Source organism: Simochromis diagramma, unplaced genomic scaffold, assembly GCF_900408965.1.
Source record: "Simochromis diagramma unplaced genomic scaffold, fSimDia1.1 OVJJ01000308.1, whole genome shotgun sequence".
Classification (NCBI taxonomy): Eukaryota; Metazoa; Chordata; class Actinopteri; order Cichliformes; family Cichlidae; genus Simochromis; species Simochromis diagramma.
In genome coordinates this window covers 389,994-410,107 of record NW_024386785.1, presented here as the reverse complement: position 1 = coordinate 410,107, position 20,114 = coordinate 389,994, and the positions used below count along the sequence as shown (strand labels likewise).

Below are 20,114 nucleotides of genomic sequence, written 5' to 3'. Positions count from 1 at the left end.
TGTATCATTGAATTGGAAAACATCAAAAAAGCCCAGCTTAATTAAAGGTAAATTGTGTGTGTGTGTGTGTGTGTGTGTGTGTGTGTGTGTGTGTGTGTGTGTGTGTGTGTGTGAGCACTGAAAGAATGGATGTTATCAGTCCCTGGTGGAGTTTCCTCTCGGACAGGAAGTGGGCTTCCTCTGCTTCCTGTTCGCCTCTCCTGTGTGTGTGTGTGTGTGTGTGTGTGTGTGTGTGTGTGTGTGTGTGTGTGTGTGTGTGGTCCCAGGAGAAGTCTCAAAAGAACAATCAGTGTAGAAAGAGAAAGAACAGGAATGAAGCAGCTGTATCAGAAGCTAAAATAACTCAGAGAGGCAAAGACTTAAGGAATAATGGAAAAACCAACGGAAAGAAAGAAGCAATGACAAAAAAGGCAAAGTGAAGCAAAAAATAAATTCAGGAAGAGTGTGACCTGGACCAGGACTGACCCACCACAGGATCAGCACAGAGAAAGACGGAACGACTATGGACTATGAACCAAAGAAATCCAAGAAGGTATTGTAGCGCCTCTTCCACATTTCAGTTTTTGTCTTTTCATTGTTTTTGTGTCATTTGGATGTTGATGACTTAAACTCATTTTGTCACATATTTTCAAAAGCCACTGACGTTTATGTTTATGCAAACCAAAGGTCCTTTCAAGTCTCCCTTTAATTAGGCATCTTCACAAGCACAAGCTTAAAGTCAGCTGATTTCAAATGAGTCACAGACACGAGTCAGCTGAGTTTGACTTTGTCTGCCATCGATCAACAGCAAACTATCTTCACTTATCAAGCTTATCAAGCTTATGTCCTCCTAAAGATGAAAAAGAAGTGATAAAAGACAAGGAACCTTTTTTGTTGTGTGATTTCTGCTGACCGTGTAACCAGTTGGCCCTTGCTGATTGTAAAGATATCCTTGATCCATGATCGTGGTGCTAGGTTTGGCTGCTGGGTTGTCAGTATCTTGGCCAGCACAGCAGTTAATCCGTACGTCACTGACACTAAACCAAGGAAAGGTGCTGGGCCTTCCTTCCTTCTTTTAATTAATTTTTTGCAAATAGAATTTGCAATTCAAAACCAGTTAGTCTGCTAACATATGGAAAGCCCAGAGGAGTTCCCCCTAAAGGCCTAAATGTTTGACACCTCATCAATGACCTATGCCCAGATGGCAAACACATCTGGGGATAATCTGAGCCGCTTTTGGCACATTAGACGGTAAACAATGTGGTATGTTTTGAGCCAATCAAAACATACCACCCCATGCCCCTCCTCTACACGCCCCCCTGATTGTGTGGGCCTGACACAAGGCAAAAGCCATGATCCAACCTCATAGAAATATACAGATGCTATTTGAATTCTCTTGTGAGGATAGTCTCCTTCTTCTTCTATTCTACCATCTGTTGCATTCATCCCTCGCTCGTATATCCATACTCCAACCACTCAGTAATGATGTTTCTCTAAACCAATTTGGTGTAATGGGGCCATCTGACTGTGACATGAAAGCCAAAAGTTCTTGATTTGGCTGGAATCATTTTTTAAAAACATGTTCTCATTACAAAGTTTACTAAAGCCTGAAATAAGACATTAGAGAGAGAAAAATATGTTTATTTAAAATGAAAGTTTGGAAAAATACTACGTGAAATCAAAAAGTCTCTAAAGCTAGGTGGGAAATTAATCCCTGCTGTGACCCAGGCAGGTTTTTAGATTGAACACATTCATTACAAATCCAATTATTTCCCTTCTTTTTGTCTCCTCAAAGACACAGAACCAGAAAAAGAACAAAACTCATTATAAGCATCCTCTGTCTTTCTTGTTAAATTCAGCTGACAAAAGAGATGTTCATCAGAAATCTGCCTACACAGAGATCTGCGCTTGTTATAATTCACAGAGAAAGACAAGACAGGTTTCTGACTCTAAGACAAGCTAATGTCCTCTCTCTATTCAGTGTGTGTGTGTGTGTTGTATTGTCCATTCTCCTTATGCCTTCTAGCTACAGTTAATGTGTGTTTGTGTGTGTGTGTCAGTGGGTGTCTAACAGTGTGCGCTGTGTTGTCAGTGAGTCTCAGCGATGAGCTGTCAGAGATCACTGCTCACCTGTCAATCACTGCTGGAACAGCCCAAGGCACATAGTGCGGTAACACACACGCATAAACACACACGCAGTTATACCGAGGCATGCATTTACACACAAATTAACCTTCTCAGTGGCTGCAGCTCAAATTCAAACTCAAGACACTATCAGTCACTGGACTGTGCTCTGGTAATTAGAATCACAACACTCATTTTCTCACTAAATAAACACTTTGTTGATGATTCAGCTATTTTTAATTGCCATTAGGTCTAAATCACCACCAACGAAGAAAAGTACGTTTACCATAATTTTAGCATTTTTAATCTAATTCACATCAAAAACTTAAAGTTAGAGCTAACTCTAAATACACAGAAACTGGGATGTAGCTTACGTTGTACAGATCCTTGTGGATGATGCTAGAAGAACGGTCATTAAATAAACAGGATCTATACTCTCGTAATCATAAATATTGGCCAATAAACTCTGAATCCGTTGCTCTAAACATAAACAAACAGAAAACATCTGCGTTTGATGCATAAGGACCACAAAATGAGACACAAGGTAAAGTCTTGCTAGTAATACAAGGCAGCTGCACTTCACCTTGAGCTAAATGCTAATACTGAGAGACTATAAGAAAGGATGGAAGCACTCCAATAGATCGAGGAAGCTGACAAGAATTAGTGAGCTTGCTTTTTCTGGAGGTTTTCTCCCTGTTGATGCCACGTGGTAGCTAATAGAGAATGAAGTGCCCTGAGATGACTTATGTTGTGAACTGAGATCTTTTTTGTTTATCTCATTCTAACACGCTAACATTTGTTTTTGTGCATTTGTAGACGTAAAAATAAGACCTAAAACTCTCACAAAAGCCTCAGATTTCGTATCTCTTCGTGAAGTATTGAGCTATATAATATGTTGACCTTTTTGCTGCTCAGTAAAGATCCAGGAAACATCAACATGCTTACTAAATATCATGGCAATCCATCTAAAACTTGTTGAGACATTTCAGCAAGAATCACAATGGTGGTGCTACAAGAAAAGGCTGGCAATCACCAAACTCACAAGTCAAGTTTCATCATCTGGAAACTTGACATGAAGAAAATATTGGACCAATCAATCAAGCAGGTGTTTGTTAAGTGGCAGGTTTGGCCTTCTAGTACAAGTATTAGAATATCCTCTGCACTCAATGGCTGTCGAGGGACTCTTCAATATTTAGCATCCTTGTTTTCCTCTCCTTTAGGCTTTTGTCTCTCCCATTAAGCGACTGGTCTGGTCCAAATCTGGTCGTAGACAAGTTGATCGAGGAAACATTTATCGCCGCCCGCTGCACACCGTCCCCCTCTACCCACCCGACTACCTCATACACCCCGAGAGACTCATCTTTGACTATGTGGAGAAGGAGGTCAAGGTAGGGTCATGAATAGGCCAGGAGAGTGTAAAATACAAGAAAAAAAATAATGTACTTGAATACGCCATGACAAGTTGCTTTTCATTTGATCTCTGCTCGTAGTTTCTTGGTCACCTGACATGGGTCTCAGTTTCACTGAACCCCTCCAGTCGAGATGAGCTGCTACAGCTACTGGACACAGCCAGGGTTAGTAAAGATTGGATACTGTCAAGGTGATCCGCGAGTTAAAGTACCTGAGTTAAACTGTGATGAGACAATGACACTGTCGTCTGACTCGTTCGTGGATAATCTACAACCACGTGTTCCTGTGTGTTTGTCAGTAGCAGCTGAAGGTGCTGCCGCTGAAGACCAGCGTGGACCAGGACTGTATCCTGAGCCTGTCTGCTCGCTGTCTGCTGCTCACCTGGAGAGACAACGAGAAGCTGCTGATGAGAATCCCCACACATGAGATCGCTGCTGCCTCCTACCTGAGAGATGATGCACTGCACCTCCTGGTCCTCAAGACAGGTGAGACCGAAGGTGGTTACTGAATGACAGAGGAACAACAATAAAACTTTTTAAATGATGCTTTCAGTTTTTAGTTAAATTAAACAAAACACTTGGCATTAAAGCATTTGGGGAATTATCATCACACACTGGAATACAGACTTTGTTTGCCCCTCCCTGAGCCTGGTTCTGCCGGAGGTTTCTTCCTGTTAAAAGGGAGTTTTTCCTTCCCACTGTCGCCAGAGTGCTTGATCATAGGGGGTCTTATGATTGTTGGGTTCTTCTCTTTATGTATTATTGTAGGGTCTTATAATATAAAGTGCCTTGAGGCGACTGTTGTTTTGAGTTGGTACTGTATAAATAAAATACAATTGAACTGAAAAGTTTGTTTTCTTGTCTTTTATTTATACAGTGTGTTAGAGAATCTCATAATGAAAATATTTGGCTATCTGCATTTTTTTTTGTCCCCACTGGACAAACTTTCTCCTCTTTTTTCTTTCCCCTCTCAAATAATTCAGGATTACAAAAACACATTTTGCCCCTCATGTCCTTACTGCAAGTTCAAAACGCTGATATGTCTCATACTATAATCTAAAGAAAGTCCTGTGAAAACAGAGGAGATGCTGAAAATGTCAGATTTTGTGATCTATATGTTTTGTGTAGGTCTAAATGTGGACACTGTGGTTGCTGGGGATGACAGCCTGGACAGGAAAAAGCCAACTGGCATCGACGGGCGACGTCAGACCATGAGCTGCAATGCTGACCCCCGACCTGCCGGGGGTACGATGGAGAGGCGACACACCATCTGTGGAGTTGACTGGAGGCCGTCACTGTCCAGGAGTAACCATGATAAAAACCAGAATGTGGAGCGAGGAGGGGGTGGTGGAGGAAGTGGGGAGAAGGGAGGTGGAGGGAGTTTAGAGAGGAAGAGAGTCGGAGGGAGCTGGGAGAGGAGGCAGCCAACATGTAAAACAGGAGGGAGCTGGGAGAACCGCAGGGCGAGACCCATGAGCGGGAACTGGGGCGTCGGAGTAGGTGGTGGTGGGAGCTGGGAGAGGAGGCACGGAGGAGGGGGTGGAGGTGGTGGTGGAGGAGGGAGCTGGGAGAGAAGGGGAGGGACTGGTGGAGGGAGCTGGGAACGGAGGCAAGCGTGCACGGGGAGCTGGGAAAGGGGGAAGAGCTACGGCAGCTGGGAGAGGAGAAACCACAACCCACTGGAGCCTACGCCCTGCCCCGACGCCTACTGCAACCTGGTCATCCTGGCTGTGGAGAACAGGGTGGGTCAGACGCGCTTCAAGAAATGAGAAATACTTGACTTAATTTAAATTACAGCTTTCAGAAGTTGTGCTTGGGGACCTCATTTTGTGATTTTTTTGTAATCTGTGTTTGACTTACAAGGCTGGGGCATGCGTCTCCTGGCTGTCTGCGAGTTAATGTGCGAGTTAAAGTCCCTCCATGACTAGATCATCAAATTACAGACACCTGGACACCTGTTTGGTGGGACCTGGCCAAGTTCATTTGATTATCAGGGTCTTTCATCAATAATTAGACGTAGCATACATAAATGTCAACGCACATGCACACAGAACCGCTCTAAAAAGAGAGCTCACTTACAGCTCTAAAATAACAGAATAAAACGAACCAGCCAGCGCATTTTCATATTTCACAAGGATAACATCACATTTAAAACTTTAAAATACACAAGTGCGCACATGCACACACCCACACCTGTTGTTGTCTTGACTGTCTCTTCCTTTGAACACCTGTCAGGACCTCTTCTCTCCATTTATCTGTTGCACTTGCAGCAGAGTGCAGAAGCAATGATTCATACCTGAGCGGAGCTCAATGAGCTTTTCTCACAATCACACTGACCTGTTAGAAAAAGAATACAGACTTTAAAAAAATCCACTGTCAGTAATAATAATAATAATAATAATAATAATAATAATAATTAGAAATGTTTCCAGTGGAGAGTGAATTAATTTATGTAAATTTCACTCTTATTAAAACGATAACAGATGAGTGGGTCTCTCTGCTGCTGGGTCTCTGCCACTGATGGTGAATTTTAATTGAACAACGATTTCAGGTCATAAAACAAAAAGATGAGTTTATGATTGCTGCTACAGCTAACCTCCAGATTAGCTAGCTTGTGATCTTGCTGAAGGCCATCTCAACCAGTTTAAAGGTAAATACAATGAAACAAAAAACATTTAAAAAAATGCATACAAAATGAATAAATACATACAAAAATTTAAATAAATAAAAAGTACATTATTTTTCCCTGTTTTCTTCTGCTCACCTCATCTGGTTTCATTCATTTTGCATGTACTGCCAGCTGAGTTGGAGATAGACTACTACCCAAAGTTGTGCAGGGGAAAAAGGTTTAGGTGAAATACAACATGAGTTGTCAAGGATACTGGTGATATGTTGTTGATATACCTATCAAAAATGTATAGCTTCATGGTGCCTGTAGCTCAGGTGGTAGAGCAGGTCACCTACTAACCAGAAGGTTGGTGGTTTGATCCCAGTCAACCATCCATCGGAGTGTGATGGGAAGCACGTAGAAGAAAGTGCTGGTGTGAATGTAGAAGTTGTGTAATGTGCTCAGATAGAGTACAAATGTGCTGTATAAGAACCAATTAATTTACCATAATCTAGTTTGAGACAGTAAAATTCTGGCATTTTGTTTCACTTGCCTTTATGATGGACCCTCAGCTGTGGTCAAATGCCCAAAATGCCCACTGAATAATCTTCTTTCTGAAAGCTGTGGGCCACTGTGCTTTTTGAGTTTAGTGCTTTGAGTTTAGTTTGCCTGCTCTTTTTGTTTTCAGCCCACCTCGGGTCAGACACCTGAGATGAACATGATTCTTACAAGTCATCCCAAACCACATCTTCCCCAAATAAAAGACACAAAAGCAGCCCGGGAGAATCATCATTCCTTTAACTCCGGCTATGAGGGCCTGACCCAGGCAAACACAAAAGACGATGAAGGAGTAAATCATGAAAGGAATGTCATAAGAAGCTATAATAATTTAGTGAAACAAAATTGCAGAGAGCCTCAATTAATAGAAAAAAATCCTAAGAATGATGAAATTTAATGCCCGCTCCCCCATGCTCAAGCCAACCCTGCCAGTGTGTGTGTATATTTATATGGCTGGTTTTATTATGACGCTAATAAAACCAACAAGCCAAAACATGTTAGCCTAGCATGGGAGGCAAAAAAAAAGAAGCTCTGACAGGAAATAAAATGAAAAGCAAATGAAATGTTTAATTAGGGGTCTCCAATCATTTACCTCACATGCTGAAACAGTGGAAAGTAGGGCGACACTGATGATGATACACATTCATCGGCACACACACAAACAGTGATAGTGAGACTCTGCAGTCTTACATAACCTGGATCATTACATCACACTTACAGCAGAATTGCTTTGTCATTGCATGTGTGTGTGCGGTGACAGGGTTCCTCTGTCACTGTTAACCTCTTCTCCCGAGTAATAATTTGTTTTGCCTCGGCAGCAGCAGGGTGTCATTGTTTAACTGGCTCAAATGACGCTAACAGCCTCCAGCCGTGTTTCATCACATCAGTGGACTCCTGGCTCTGCGTTCAGTGGTTGCTGGTTTATATCCTGACACTTGTGTGCCTTTGAACACACTTACTTATGTGACTGCTGCACTGAAACTGGAATTTGCTGTGCGCAAAAGTGATCGAAGGGTAACTCAAGGTTTAAAAGATGATGTGTTTGATCGATGTGTCTGCTAATTCAGCCTGACAGCGGCCTCTGTGTGTTTGAATGTGCGTGCAGGATGCTGCAGAGGAGTACTGTTCCCTCATCTGTCAGATGTTCCAGATCATTTACGGCCACCAGACCATCGAATGTGTTGACAGGGCGGGCTTTCACTACACCATGCCGGACCGCTATTGGCTGCAAGGGAGTAAGTAATGCTGCTATATAAATCTCCAGTACTGTATATGTACCCATATCCCCATAAATTTGCTAATTTTCTTCCTCCCCAGAGGATGAACCATTAAGATTTTAATCACCGTTTTCAGGATTTGAGCAAAACATAATTAGTACTGTTTTATTTGCTTTTGTCTTTTGGTTATTTTTTTAATTTATTGATAAACACTGCAGCCTCTGTGGAGATTTAAATGCTAACTACTGTCTTGGGCAGGTGAATAGTAGAAAGCTTATTAAATGCTTCTGTGTCTCTGCACAGGTGACAGCTGTCTGACGGACATGTCTTACAGTTATGATCCAGAGTTTAGCTGCTGCAGCTCATAGTAAGTAACATGCTGCACCACCGCTTCTGTGAGACAGAGTCATTTAACCTCACAAAGTCAAAAAGTTTTTAAAAACTACTTTTACCAGGTAAAATATTCACATTCCTGCAGTTGACGTTTTTAGTCGGGATTATCACAGGTTTTCAGGACAGCAGGTCTGTTTTTTTATGAGAGGTTTTATTCTGATGTCCTGAATACAAACCGAACGATGACAGACTGATGACCTGCCCAGGGTGGACCCCAGCTGTCGGCCTGTGATGGCTGAGGTGGACGCCATCGTTCCTGTGACCCTGAACTGGATAAGTGATGAAGATAATAATTGGTTTAAATAGTTTAAATATGAAAGAAAAATTGTATTTTAGTATTTATATTTAAACTCCCTTCATCCAGCATGCATTCTTATAGCACTTTATTCTTTGTAGATTAAGTACTGTATGTGAAACGTACATGGATGGATGCAATGGGGACAGTATTTGGGGTTCATTGTCTTGAGGACTCTTTGCTATGTCAACTACCAGTTATAAGCCTTGTAATGTTGAATGGTACTGTGTTGGTTTACAATGTCTAACATGAAAATAAATTAAAAAAACAACATTTTACTGTCAACTCCATTAAAAGCCCAGATAACTACATTAATTAATGAGCTAGAATCCCGTAAGAATGATGCTTTATAGACACTAAGTTTTATAAATAGCTACTATGGAAGAATGGTTATTAGATGCTTTGGTGTGAACTATAACTGGCACAGAAGCATCGCATCAACTCAGTGAACAATTGGCAGCTTATCAGTAGCTGCTGTGATGTGATTATTGTTTATCAGTAATCCTCTCCCTCTCTCGCTCGCTCGCTCTTCTTCTGTCTTTCAGTGATGGTTCCCAAGATGCCTTCGATCTCTACTACAGCGAGACATACAGCGAGAGTTCATCCATCTCTCTGCAGGACTCCCATCGTAGTCTGGCATCAGTCAGTGATGCAGGAGACAGTAACCCTGGCCTGCTGCTCATGCAGGAGTACATGATCACTGTGAGTGTTTGTAGTGTCTGCTGTTCAGCAGTCTCACCCACAGCACGTGAAACTGGCTCTTCATAGTGGAATCGATTTGTATATTTTGAATTTGGTTTGCGTTATGCCACACGACACTATATAAACTAATAAAACTTTTGAATGAGAAGTCTGAACATTGCAATAAAATAATTGTGTTTGCACAAGTCAAACAGATTCTCCTGTTCACACACGGATGTGCTGCAGACAGGACAGTGTGTGTAAACAGATCATTTTTAGAGCAATGAAACTAGATGTAAAATTATTAACAAAGTACTTAGAAGAGGTTGTGATTACACTGCATTATTGCCACAAATGGGAAAATTCAATGAACAAGAAATGTTACCTGCTTGTTTGCATCATCATCTTAGTCTCCTTTTATGTGTGTGTGTGTGTAGCTGCGTAACAAGCTGGCTCCAGTGGAGCTGCAGAAGTTTGCGGTGTTGCTGAGAGAATACAGACTGGGATCAAACATTGACTACTTCTGCTCTGAGTTGCTGCAACTGTATGGAGACAACCGCAAGTTCCTGCTGCTGGGTGAGAGATGTATAGATAGAGTGGAACAGAGAGAGAGAGAGAGAGAGAGAGAGCTCATTAACTTACTGAAACCCTGTGGCATACCACAACCTACTATCCATACTATGTTTGTGGTAGTGTTGCAGGGGAAGCAGAGTCTGTATACTCATGTGTGTGTGTGCATGTGTGAGTACTCTTGGTGTGTGTTTACTGCAGTCTGCGTAAACCACAGCTTCCTGTTTCTGAGTGAGAGAGAAAGGAGGATAGTAGGATGTTTTCCTCCACACACCCTGTTAATCCTCAGCATGCTGTATAATCATCATTATGAAAGATTTAGTGGTGGCTGAAGAAGAAAACTGGCTGAGGAGCCGTCACGCCTGCATTTTAAATAACGTAGAAAAGCTGTTTCTATTGAACTCTACTGTGTTTAATATTAATACATAGTTATTAACTATTGATAATATGAATTAATTGCGAGAGTTTATGAATTTAAGACAACATCTAAAAGATCATTTACTTGTGCATCTGATACATTTTTACATAAAAAATAGTAAATTCAGAAAATCCTGATATGAACTCTGCTCTTCTACATCCATTAAAACATGCAAAGAAGAGTAAAATATAATATAGTTACAGTGAGGTCCGTAATTTGTTGGACAGACTTTAATTTTGACTAAACAATTGACTGAAGTGCAGCCTTTCAGCTTTAATTCAGGAGGTCAAACAAAAGTTTTGCATTTACTCTTCAGGAGTTACAGACATTTTTATACACAGTAATATATTTAAATATAAAGATTACTTTTAATATGAAAATCTGTTGCTGTGGGTGTAAAAAGCTCACGCCAGCTGTCCAGCACGGTGGTGGAGGGGTGATGACCTGGGCTTTTTTTTTTTTTGCAGTCATTGAATCAACCATGAACTCCACTCTGTATAACAAAGTATTATTAAGCCATATGGGATGCCATCTGTCTGTCTGTTCTAATTTTCTTTTTAAAAATTGACAACTTATTACTTTTATTTCTTACACTGGTTAGTTCTTTTCTTTTACTGGTTAGTTTGCAGTTCTGTGGGGAAGATTACAATAATGCACTATGTTGGGCTGGTGCAATACAGGGTGTGGTGCTCACAGTCAGTGTAGCAAGGAAACATCAGCTTAAACTTAAGCTACGCCAAGATTCTGACATGCAATACTGCACAGTGGCACTGTGGTTAGTACTAAAGGTTCAAGGGTAAAACTTGTTTCTTTCCAGGTGCTCCAACTTTCTCCCAAAAGCATTTTTTGAATTTTAATTGGTGATTGTAAATTAGAGACGGGACAAGCACCATCTACCCTGTGTTTTGTCCAAAGGTCCCACAAGCCTGATAAAGAGTAACCAACTTATAAAACCACAATAAAACTGTGAGAACATTAAAATAACTAAATAAATAAGAATGACATAAATTTGCAGGATTGTAATTAAAAAGCATGTGAAAAAGGTTATCATGAAACCCTTTTATAATGTTTTTGAAGATTGTTATGTAATTGCTAGAGAATGTTTTGGGAACAAAGTAACAATTTATTGCTGAAACATTACAAAAACCCTGAATTCTAATGTCCTCAGAAGGTTTGTAGCCCAAAGACAGATTCCAGCCACCGTTTAGCTGCCTTTGCTCTGTGAAAATCAAAGAAATCAGAAAATTTGTAACATTTTAAAAAATAATAATTTGCCAGCACACTACGTTAAAAAAAAAAACCTGCTGTATTTTGCAATATTGTGTAGTTGGTATAGGCCTACTGTGTTTCCTCAGAGTCCGTCATTTGATTGTTTGTCCTTCGTGTTCCAGGGATGCGTCCATTTATCCCAGACAAGGATGTCGGCGCATTTGAGAGTTTCCTGGAAAGCATTGGGATCCGGGAGGGTGGGATTTTAACCGACAGCTTTGGACGTATCAAACGCAGCATGAGCAACATGTCTGCCACCGCCGTGAGAGGGTATGTAGATGTGGTAGTGCAGACTGATATGATCTCAACACATGCTTTTATCATATAGAATTACAGTCAAAACATAAATGTGAGTTTTTCAGACCTTTTCTGTTTGTTTTCTGTTTTTCCCAGCAGGTATGATAATTGCTCTCTAGCCTCAGGATCTCAGGAATTCAACCGACGTATCACTGACATCACCCATGACATCGAAGCACTGGGTTTCCAGGACACGCACGATGACATTGAGGAGGAAGACTACTACCTCTGATGGAGCGACAAACCGAAGGAATTTAGACAGTCTTTCAACTGTGACTCCGCCCTACTGCCTCACAGCAAGCTCGAAACATCCACAGACTATAAATATAAATAGTCTGACAGTACCTGCCTTCTTTTATTTTATGTTTTCGATTGAAATTCAAGCTCTGAGGAATGAAAAAAAGAGTAAACAACATGAGAGAAATGCACAGTTTGTTAACTGAAATCCTTAATTCAGAATAAGAAACTCAACAATTAATTATTTTATTATTATTTTTCCTTTAAATTATGTTTGGCACTAATGTGTTTTCAACCAATGGAGTGTGCTTCCTTGCAAAACAATGCACGTAGCCACTGTCTGATTTTGAAATTTTCATTTGAAGCACAAGTGACACATATTTCAATAAAAGAGTCAAGTACAAGTACAAGTACATTATATTACGACATAATCACAGAGGTTAAAGGTGTGAGCATGTGCGTTGTGTGTTTTTATTTTTACACGCTCAATAACTTGACAGGAAATGCCTAAATAAAACATAAAAGTAATGAAACATAATTTGAGCTGTGTTGTCCTGTGAAAGTTTAGATGGAAAATCAAAATGGAAAAAAAAACATTGAAAAAATATCATTTTTCCTTTTTAAAAATGTGATATTTAGCATTCAATCATATCAGTCACCATTCTTTACACAAAGACACCGTAGTATTATTTTCCGATGGGAGTGTAATATCCACATGTCACCACAGGGAGGCATGGCAGGATTCAAAAAGAAAAAACTTGATTTACATCACTGGATCTCAAATAGAAACAGATAGATTTGTCTCCGTCCCAACGGTGCATTGACCTATTATCATGGCAGCAGCATCATGACCTTCCCATGGTACACTGCTTCCCTCCCCTCCAGCCCTCTATGCCAGCCTCACTTAGCATCAGAGCCCAAGAGAGTCAGTACACCCATGAGCCTCACCCGAGTCACTTAGTCTCATTATGTAAGAGAACAAAGCTGCCTGCATTTATTTGTAACTTTATTTTCATCAGAAGCGATACACAGTCCTCTAAACGCATCATCGTTAGCCAAAAGGCTGATTTTAATCTCTTGAGAATGAACAAATGGAAGAAAGGCGCTGCGAACGGCTCTGCAGAAAAGTGCTTTAAAAATATGAATTCATGGAGAGTACTGGGTGTTCTAGAAGCAGAGAGCAGAAAGGAGATGTTTACAGTTTTCCATTTAATATAGAAAACCCCACAAAATACCTTGTGACTAAGATTCTTCACACTTGACAAGACTGACAAATAATGAAAGGCTTTCTTTTCTGTTCATGTAAGCTTTTCCAAGCTCCTTCTTCATTTTCCAGTTACTTCTTGACCCACATCTAAAGTCAGAGGTCGAGATTACAGTTTTTGTGTCTTGAAACTTAATTTGGCATGTGAGGATGATACCAGGAGAAGCAATTAGATAATGTTCAGTTCTATTATGAGAAATGAAGATAATTTATGTTGAGCTAAGCCTGTAGGAAATAAATGCAAGGCAAAGTAAAGTGAATGTGTGTGTGTGTGTGTGTGTGTGTGTGTGTGTGTGTGTGTGTGTGTGTGTGTGTGTGTGTGTGTGTGTGTGTGTGCATAGAAAGAAAGATGACATTATGATATGTTAGTAAACGTTACCACATGGATGATTCCAGAGATTACAGAGCTGTAATCTGATGATGAGGATTGAGTTTATATACACACACACACACAAAATCCCTCTTCCAGTGTCATATGAAAAACACTGGGTAATCCTGGGTTCGTGCTTTCCTAACTATAGATGAGTCCCTCAAATCCAAAAGACGTGTTTAAGTTTTTGTTAGTAACCAAATTTGCTAAATTGGCTTAAAAAAAGGATTTCGTGTTAAATTATTAATTTAAAGGCCCAAATTATTATTAGTTTTTGAAACAGCTGTTTTATCTGTTTGTCTTATTTAAACTAAATATGTGCCACTTTGATGATATTGCATTATTTAAAAAAAACTATCAAGCTATCAAGACAGGCTTTAGAAACAACTGCTGAACTTTATTTCCAAAATACGTGTGTATTGTGTGAAGAAATATCAACATTAAAGTTAGATTTCAAAGTTACTTTTATGTCATCCACACATTTACGGACACACTCATTAATATTTGGTTAAATTCCCTCCACCAGATGCTTTTAGTAGCCATCAACAAGACTCTGGAATAATTCCAGCTTTATATTTAAACACTCTTCCTGACAGACTTTATTTCAATTGGTTGGTTTGGTGGATTTTAAAATTTGGAAATTTAAAATAGGGCTGAATTCTGGGATTTGGGAAGTCCATCCCAGCAGCTTAATGATAGCCTGCTTTATCCATACAGTTTTGATGTGTGTCAGGGATCATTGTCCTGTTAGAACACCCAACAGTGTCCAAGTTTTCACTGTCTAACTAATCGGAGGTGAAGTTGCATACTTTGGAGGACGTTGTCATCCTTTTTTATTATTTCATCCATTTTGTGCAGCGCATCAGTGACATTGGCGGCTATAAACAGCTGACATCTGGTAGAGTGTTCTGAGGTTTGAAAGTCTCACCCTGACTCCTCTAAACATCCCTCGTGTCATTGTGGCCAAATATTTCCATATTTGTCTCATCTGACCATAAAATCTTTCTCCAGAGAACATTTGGCTTGTCCATGCGGGTAGCTGAAAATCTGGGTTACCTCTAACCATCTGATGGTGACAGTTTATGTCTTCTTTCAGACCTCTGCAAATTGGTGACACATCTGAATATGTTGTATTTTGTGTACTTGTTGAAACTGACGATCTGCAGTTGTTTATGAACGGCTTCAAAAGACCTTCAAACGTATATACAGCTACAATTCTGTTAGATCTTCACTGAGCAAATGTTATAATAATAATAATTTATCTTAAATTGCTGTATGGATGAAAATAAAATGTAGCTTAAAAAGGTTGATATTTATATTAGATTTTACTTTAAAAATGCAGGAAGGTGATCTGGTGGCTCTAGTTTGCTGCTGAAGGAGTTGTGCTGTATAATTTTGAGCCACTTGTCCCTTAGAAGGAAGGTACTCTGTAAATCAATGCAAAACTGTTCACCTTTATGATGAAAGATCTCTGTCCTGATGTGGTCCATTCCAGGATAACAGTGTCTCGATCTATATGGAATGAGCCATCACAGAATGGTTGACAAGAAAGAAAAGGATGTGAATTGTCTGCTAAGACCTTCATTGTAATCATATCTCAACCCAGCTGAAGACCTAAGGAAGATTTTGAACATATTACACAAAACTCACCACCAGCATCTCGACTTTTACATTGTTTTATTTCCATTAGTCCTAAGAATGCAAAGAGAATCAATTCCAAGACCAACTGAAGCACTCGTGGCACACATTACACGCCCTATCATAAACAAACTTACAGCATATTTTGGTCTTTGTTACAAGCCTTAATGTGAAGCTTTAGAGTTTCGGATAATTGTTTTTGTACATAACATGATATCATGCAATTGCAACAAGAATTTCCAGTGAAATGGAGCTGAGTTAAAATGACATCAGCTTTGGATCTCCATCCTGTTATTGTTCTAACTCAGCTGGAAGGTCGGTTGCAGTTCATCGGTTGCTCTGCAGATGTAGGGGATCAGGAGGGTTAGTGTACGATGACAAACTCCAAGCCTGTGAGGATTACAGTGTCCTGTGCCCTACAGGTTATATTTAGCAGGGTACCAGTCATGCTTCACAGTGTGGTTGTCCTGCCACACCGACCAAGTTCACTTAGCCCAGTGGTGGTGTCACTGCAGGGATCAGTGCAAAGAAAATCCACTGAGGTTTCATAACAAAGTGCCAACAGCCAATCAAAGCTGCAGTCAGGCAACGCTGCAATGACAGCTCAGTTAGTGCCTCAGCAGCCCTCATACTGTGCGGTGATGTGTAGAAGAATTACATAGATGTTGCAGGAAATAGTGATGTTACCTAAAAGAAAAGGAGCAAGGACAAAAAAGAGAGGGGAGATATTAAACTCAGGAAATTAAAACAACATCCTGCTTTTAATTGTACAAATATTTGTTGGGTTTCTTTGGATTGTAACAAGGGTTACGGATGTATTTTTTTATTTTATAGGTTATTTAACATGAACAAAGCAGAATTTACAATTAATTAATGTAGATTAATTAGTCTAAAATAAATATTTGATCATTGCAAACAGACCTTAAGAAGTAATGTAATTACTTTTGGAACTTTTTTAACCCAGCATGTAGAGCTAATGTCTCTAAAAAATGCCATTTATATTGTTATTATTGTTGTTGTGCAGTTGTACATCAAGCCTTTTATGGTCAGTACAGTCACATTATTAACCAACAGTATGTTGTTGTTTACAGCGTGCCTCAAAACGTCACTACGTATTCCCCCAGTTGGACCAATGAGAGCACAGGAGGGCGTAAAGCGGTCTGGCGCCGGGTAAAAGGGATTTGACAGTAGCAGGGTTCTAGCTGATCCTTCAGTTGACTTCCTCAGTGGGGCCGAGACAGAGACGATGGCGGCGGCTGCCTGCAGCCAGCACACCGCTGTCACTACCGCCACCGTTAGTGGCAAAAAAACGCATGCTAACAGAGAACATAGCCGGAGGAACCGTGAGAACTCTCGACGGAGACAAGCGGCTCTTTTGTTTCTCAGTAACATCTCCCTGGACGGCCGGCCAGTCCAGAGTAATTCCGCTGAAAATCAAGGAACCCGCCACCACAAACACAACGACTCGGAGGGAGCAGACTCCAGCTCTGCGGCGGGGGCTGCAGCCGGTTTGTGTCCGGATACCGGCAACAGTAGCAGCTACGGGACATTCTCTAATGTACCAGCTTCCGTAAGCAGCGGGACAGTCACTCATTCCGCGGCACCGAGAACGGGACTCACCACCGTGCCGCCGATTCTCGTCCTGCCGTCGGACACGGGCTTCAACGATGTGGGGAGCACCGAGGTGTTGCTGGAGTGTCGCAGAGGCTCGTTTCCTTCCTCCGGGAACAGTAACCTGCTCTCGGCGTCCCCTTCCAACACCAGCCTGCTGCCGTCGCCGGTGGGACCGCGGAAGTCGTCCACTTTGCTGTCGGTTCAAAGCTGTAACTCGGTGTCCTCAGAGCCGCGACAAAGGTGAGATATATACGGCGGCGTTTCTGTTCTCTAATCGGGTGAGCGGTGCCATCTGAGCCTGGCTTTCAAGCTTGAATTTGCATGTTTGTCGTCGGTATTCCCCTTTAAACAACACCTGAAAGTTAACAGGGAGACCAGCTCGGCAGGTAGACTGTAGCCGGAGTAGTTTGGTTTGACTTTGACTCGAAACAGTCTTTCTTGTTCACAAACTGAGGCACCGACATTTCATGCTGAATGTGAGCTGGTGATCCCAGAGTTGATGTGTGAGTTCAGCTACTTTTGCTCCGGTCCACTCACTCCTCAGACATTTAAGGACGTTTTAGGACGTGTCAGCGGTCACGATGCAACAAATTCACGGTTAGTGTTGCTGCCTGGAGGTAACCGTGAACTCAGAGCAAGAGCTTGTGTAGTACAGGACTCATAGCAGTTGAATTTGGGACGCAAACTACTGAAAACCCAATACCACCAGCATTTAATGACATCAGACTCACGCTTGCATTTTTTTCATTTAGTGGCGTAATATCCTTTACTAGAAGAAAGAAGACATGTGGTGACAGTGTTGTTTATGTCTTTAACTAGGTTGCATTGCGTGGGAAACGGCTGGCATTTAAAAACGAGCTTTTGTTCTTATTTTGTTTCCTATTTTTGGTTTCTGTCTAATTTAGTTTCAGTTAGTTACCGGAGTAACAGTGTGAGGTTTTGTCTTTTTAACTATTCCAACATAGGTGTAGCAAACTCTTGACTCACTCTCATGCAGACATCCCAGTTAGGGTACCCAAGAGCCTGCAACACAGATAATAAACAAAACAAATTGAAAGTTGATAACCTATAAAATAAAACCTATACCTAAAAAAGACCTATAAACAAAATGTGTTTTAAGAAGCGATTTAAAGAAGGTTACTGACTTCTTGATCCTTATCTCCCCAAAGGGTCCTGATGAAAAAAGCAGGGTCACCTTTAGATTTAAGTCTGGACTTTGGAGCTGTAAGGGTTGCACTGCAGTGTAGCCTGGGCCTAGACCCAGATCTGTGGTTTAAATGGGAAGGGCAAAATCTTAAAATCAATTCTAAAATGTGCAGGAAGCCAAGACTTGAGTGATGTGATGTTTGCTAAAACCAGGAAAAAGCTGCACTGCTGCGTTCTGAACTAATCAAAGTCGTGAGAGTAACCTGTTCAAGGTGTTATAATCAAACCTCGAGGTCTTAGTGTGAAAGTACTGTTTTTATTCTCAAGATCGTCGTTGTTTATGTGTTGTTCACCAGGTTTATGGGCAGGTTTATCTGTTTTTTTTTTCTCCCTTGAGAAGGTTATGTTTTTGGTAGGGTTTGTGTGTATGTTTTTCAGTCTGTAAACATGGCTCGAAAAGTATTGATTGAATTCTGATAAAACTTTGTAGAGGTGCAGAGTGGGGCCATATCAGCAGTCCTTTAATATTTGTCTTCAAAATCAGCTTAAACTGGCAGAAAATGGACAGGAAGCTTTATAACTTAGAAACTATCATTCGTACACTTGTGGTGTTTATACAGTACTTTCTGAATGTTGAAAATAAAGATTTACAACATCATGTCACATTTGACCTCTGACCTCAACTTCAAGGATAAAATTTCTCTGAAGGTCAAAGTGATGATGATAATGATACTGTAGCTATTTAAAGTGACAATAACTTTTAAGACTGACAAGAACATGTTGGCACGGGATTCGTTTTGAGTCTAGTTGAATAATTTTATTATGGCATTGTTATGTACACTACAGTAACGTGTATTTAGATGGTTATAAGCTAACAATTTGAATACTTGTATAATTAGGGCTGGGTATCGTCACTGATTTCTAGAATCGATTCGATCCACGATTTGATTTGATTCTATTCAAATCGGTAAAATTTTGCCTCAGACATTCAGAAATATTATAATTCAGATCACGCATCAGTACTTTTCCATATTTTTTGTCTATAAAAAGAAAGCTGACACTTGTGAGACTTTATCCAAGGTGTGAGCATCACAGCAGATGTCTTTGTGTCAAAGTAGCTGAGGATAAAAACAGAAAAACATGAAGGTGATTTTCCTGGCCTGCGATTTTATACAAATATTCTGCAGTAGATCAAAAACGAAAGAAAACCATGAATCACCTCATGAACATTACCTGATGCTGCTGAAGTGAAGCAGAGAAGAGTTACAGAGGTTTTATTAGAGACACAGTTGAGCGTTTTGCATAATTTACATAAGTTTAAATTTGTTCAGTAGCCTATTGAACGGCAGAAATGAGGCTTTCTTGTCGGACGTAAGTAAAAGGAAAAAACAGCGTCCGACAGCGCTGTAAACAACGGTAGACTTGCGCGTAATAAGCAAGCGAATAATGCAGAAAACAGATTTTTAGACGGGAAACTGTCCTTGAAGTACACACACCCAGACAGCGCGCTTTGCATGAAGTGTGATTTTTATCATGCTGGAAGCAAAACAGCAAAAGTCAGAGGGAATTCATATTGGAGAGAAGTAAAACCTGCAGCTTCAGAATCAGCGCAAAAATTACGTAAACACAAGGCACGGACCCGCCGATGGATCAGAATCAGCGAGCTGTCGGCTTTCAGCCCCGACCGTGTCCGTGCCATCGGGTGAGAAAGGCGACATCTCAATGATTTGATGCGTCGGCGGGTCCGCGCTTTGTGTTTACGTCTTTGTGCAGAATCCGTGTTCCTGCTCTCATTTACTGTTTTAGCTGTTTGGTGGTTGTTGAAATTTTGTGAGGTTTAACCTGAGGGCAAAATAAATGTATATTTAAAAATCGATTCAAGATTTTAATGAATCGATATCACGTTATCCAAGCTAGAATCGATTTTAATCAATAATCAAAACCCACCCTATGTATAATGTATCTGAATAATTATTTTTTGGAAAACAGGCCAAATAAAAATAGCCTAAACTTTGCCCTTATTTTTA

General features: G+C 40.6%; 2 protein-coding genes and 1 long non-coding RNA gene across 4 annotated transcripts in view; 2 read left to right on the top strand and 1 right to left on the bottom strand.

The window, feature by feature from the left end:
- Positions 1–265: 265 nt before the first annotated feature.
- Positions 266–12,593, top strand: ccm2l (CCM2 like scaffold protein). Of its 2 annotated transcripts, none has more exons than XM_040022610.1 (11): positions 266–532; positions 3,324–3,491; positions 3,594–3,677; positions 3,815–3,998; positions 4,641–5,254; positions 7,784–7,913; positions 8,199–8,262; positions 9,129–9,285; positions 9,702–9,840; positions 11,644–11,791; positions 11,915–12,593. In XM_040022610.1, exons 1-11 carry the CDS (start codon positions 503–505, stop codon positions 12,048–12,050), a joined length of 1,854 nt encoding a protein of 617 aa, XP_039878544.1. In that variant the 5' UTR covers positions 266–502; the 3' UTR covers positions 12,051–12,593. The 2 variants fall into 2 exon arrangements, with proteins under 2 accessions (XP_039878544.1, XP_039878545.1); XM_040022611.1 differs by having other exon boundaries at positions 268–532; positions 11,918–12,593.
- Positions 12,594–15,351: 2,758 nt separating this feature from the next.
- On the bottom strand, positions 15,352–17,055 carry LOC120727986. The gene is made up of 2 exons (XR_005694618.1): positions 16,948–17,055; positions 15,352–16,014 (listed from the first exon to the last, which is right to left on the bottom strand). It is a non-coding gene; the product is annotated as an uncharacterized LOC120727986 (long non-coding RNA).
- The window catches only part of LOC120727981 (CDK5 and ABL1 enzyme substrate 2-like), a 45,169-nt gene continuing 41,566 nt past the window's right edge, over positions 16,512–20,114 (top strand). The window contains exon 1 of the mRNA XM_040022602.1: positions 16,512–17,181. Coding sequence (XP_039878536.1) covers positions 16,574–17,181 — 608 coding nt within the window. The 5' untranslated portion in view covers positions 16,512–16,573. The remainder of the gene's footprint in view (positions 17,182–20,114) is intronic.

What these genes read in the sequence shown, in the direction of transcription:
- ccm2l (XM_040022610.1), top strand. Translation starts at nt 503, where the DNA reads ATGGACTATGAACCAAAGAAATCCAAGAAG. An exon ending in AACCAAAGAAATCCAAGAAG is followed by an intron (nt 533 to 3,323) that starts GTATTGTAGCGC and finishes CCTCTCCTTTAG; the next exon opens with GCTTTTGTCTCTCCCATTAA. An exon ending in TTTAGCTGCTGCAGCTCATA is followed by an intron (nt 8,263 to 9,128) that starts GTAAGTAACATG and finishes TCTGTCTTTCAG; the next exon opens with TGATGGTTCCCAAGATGCCT.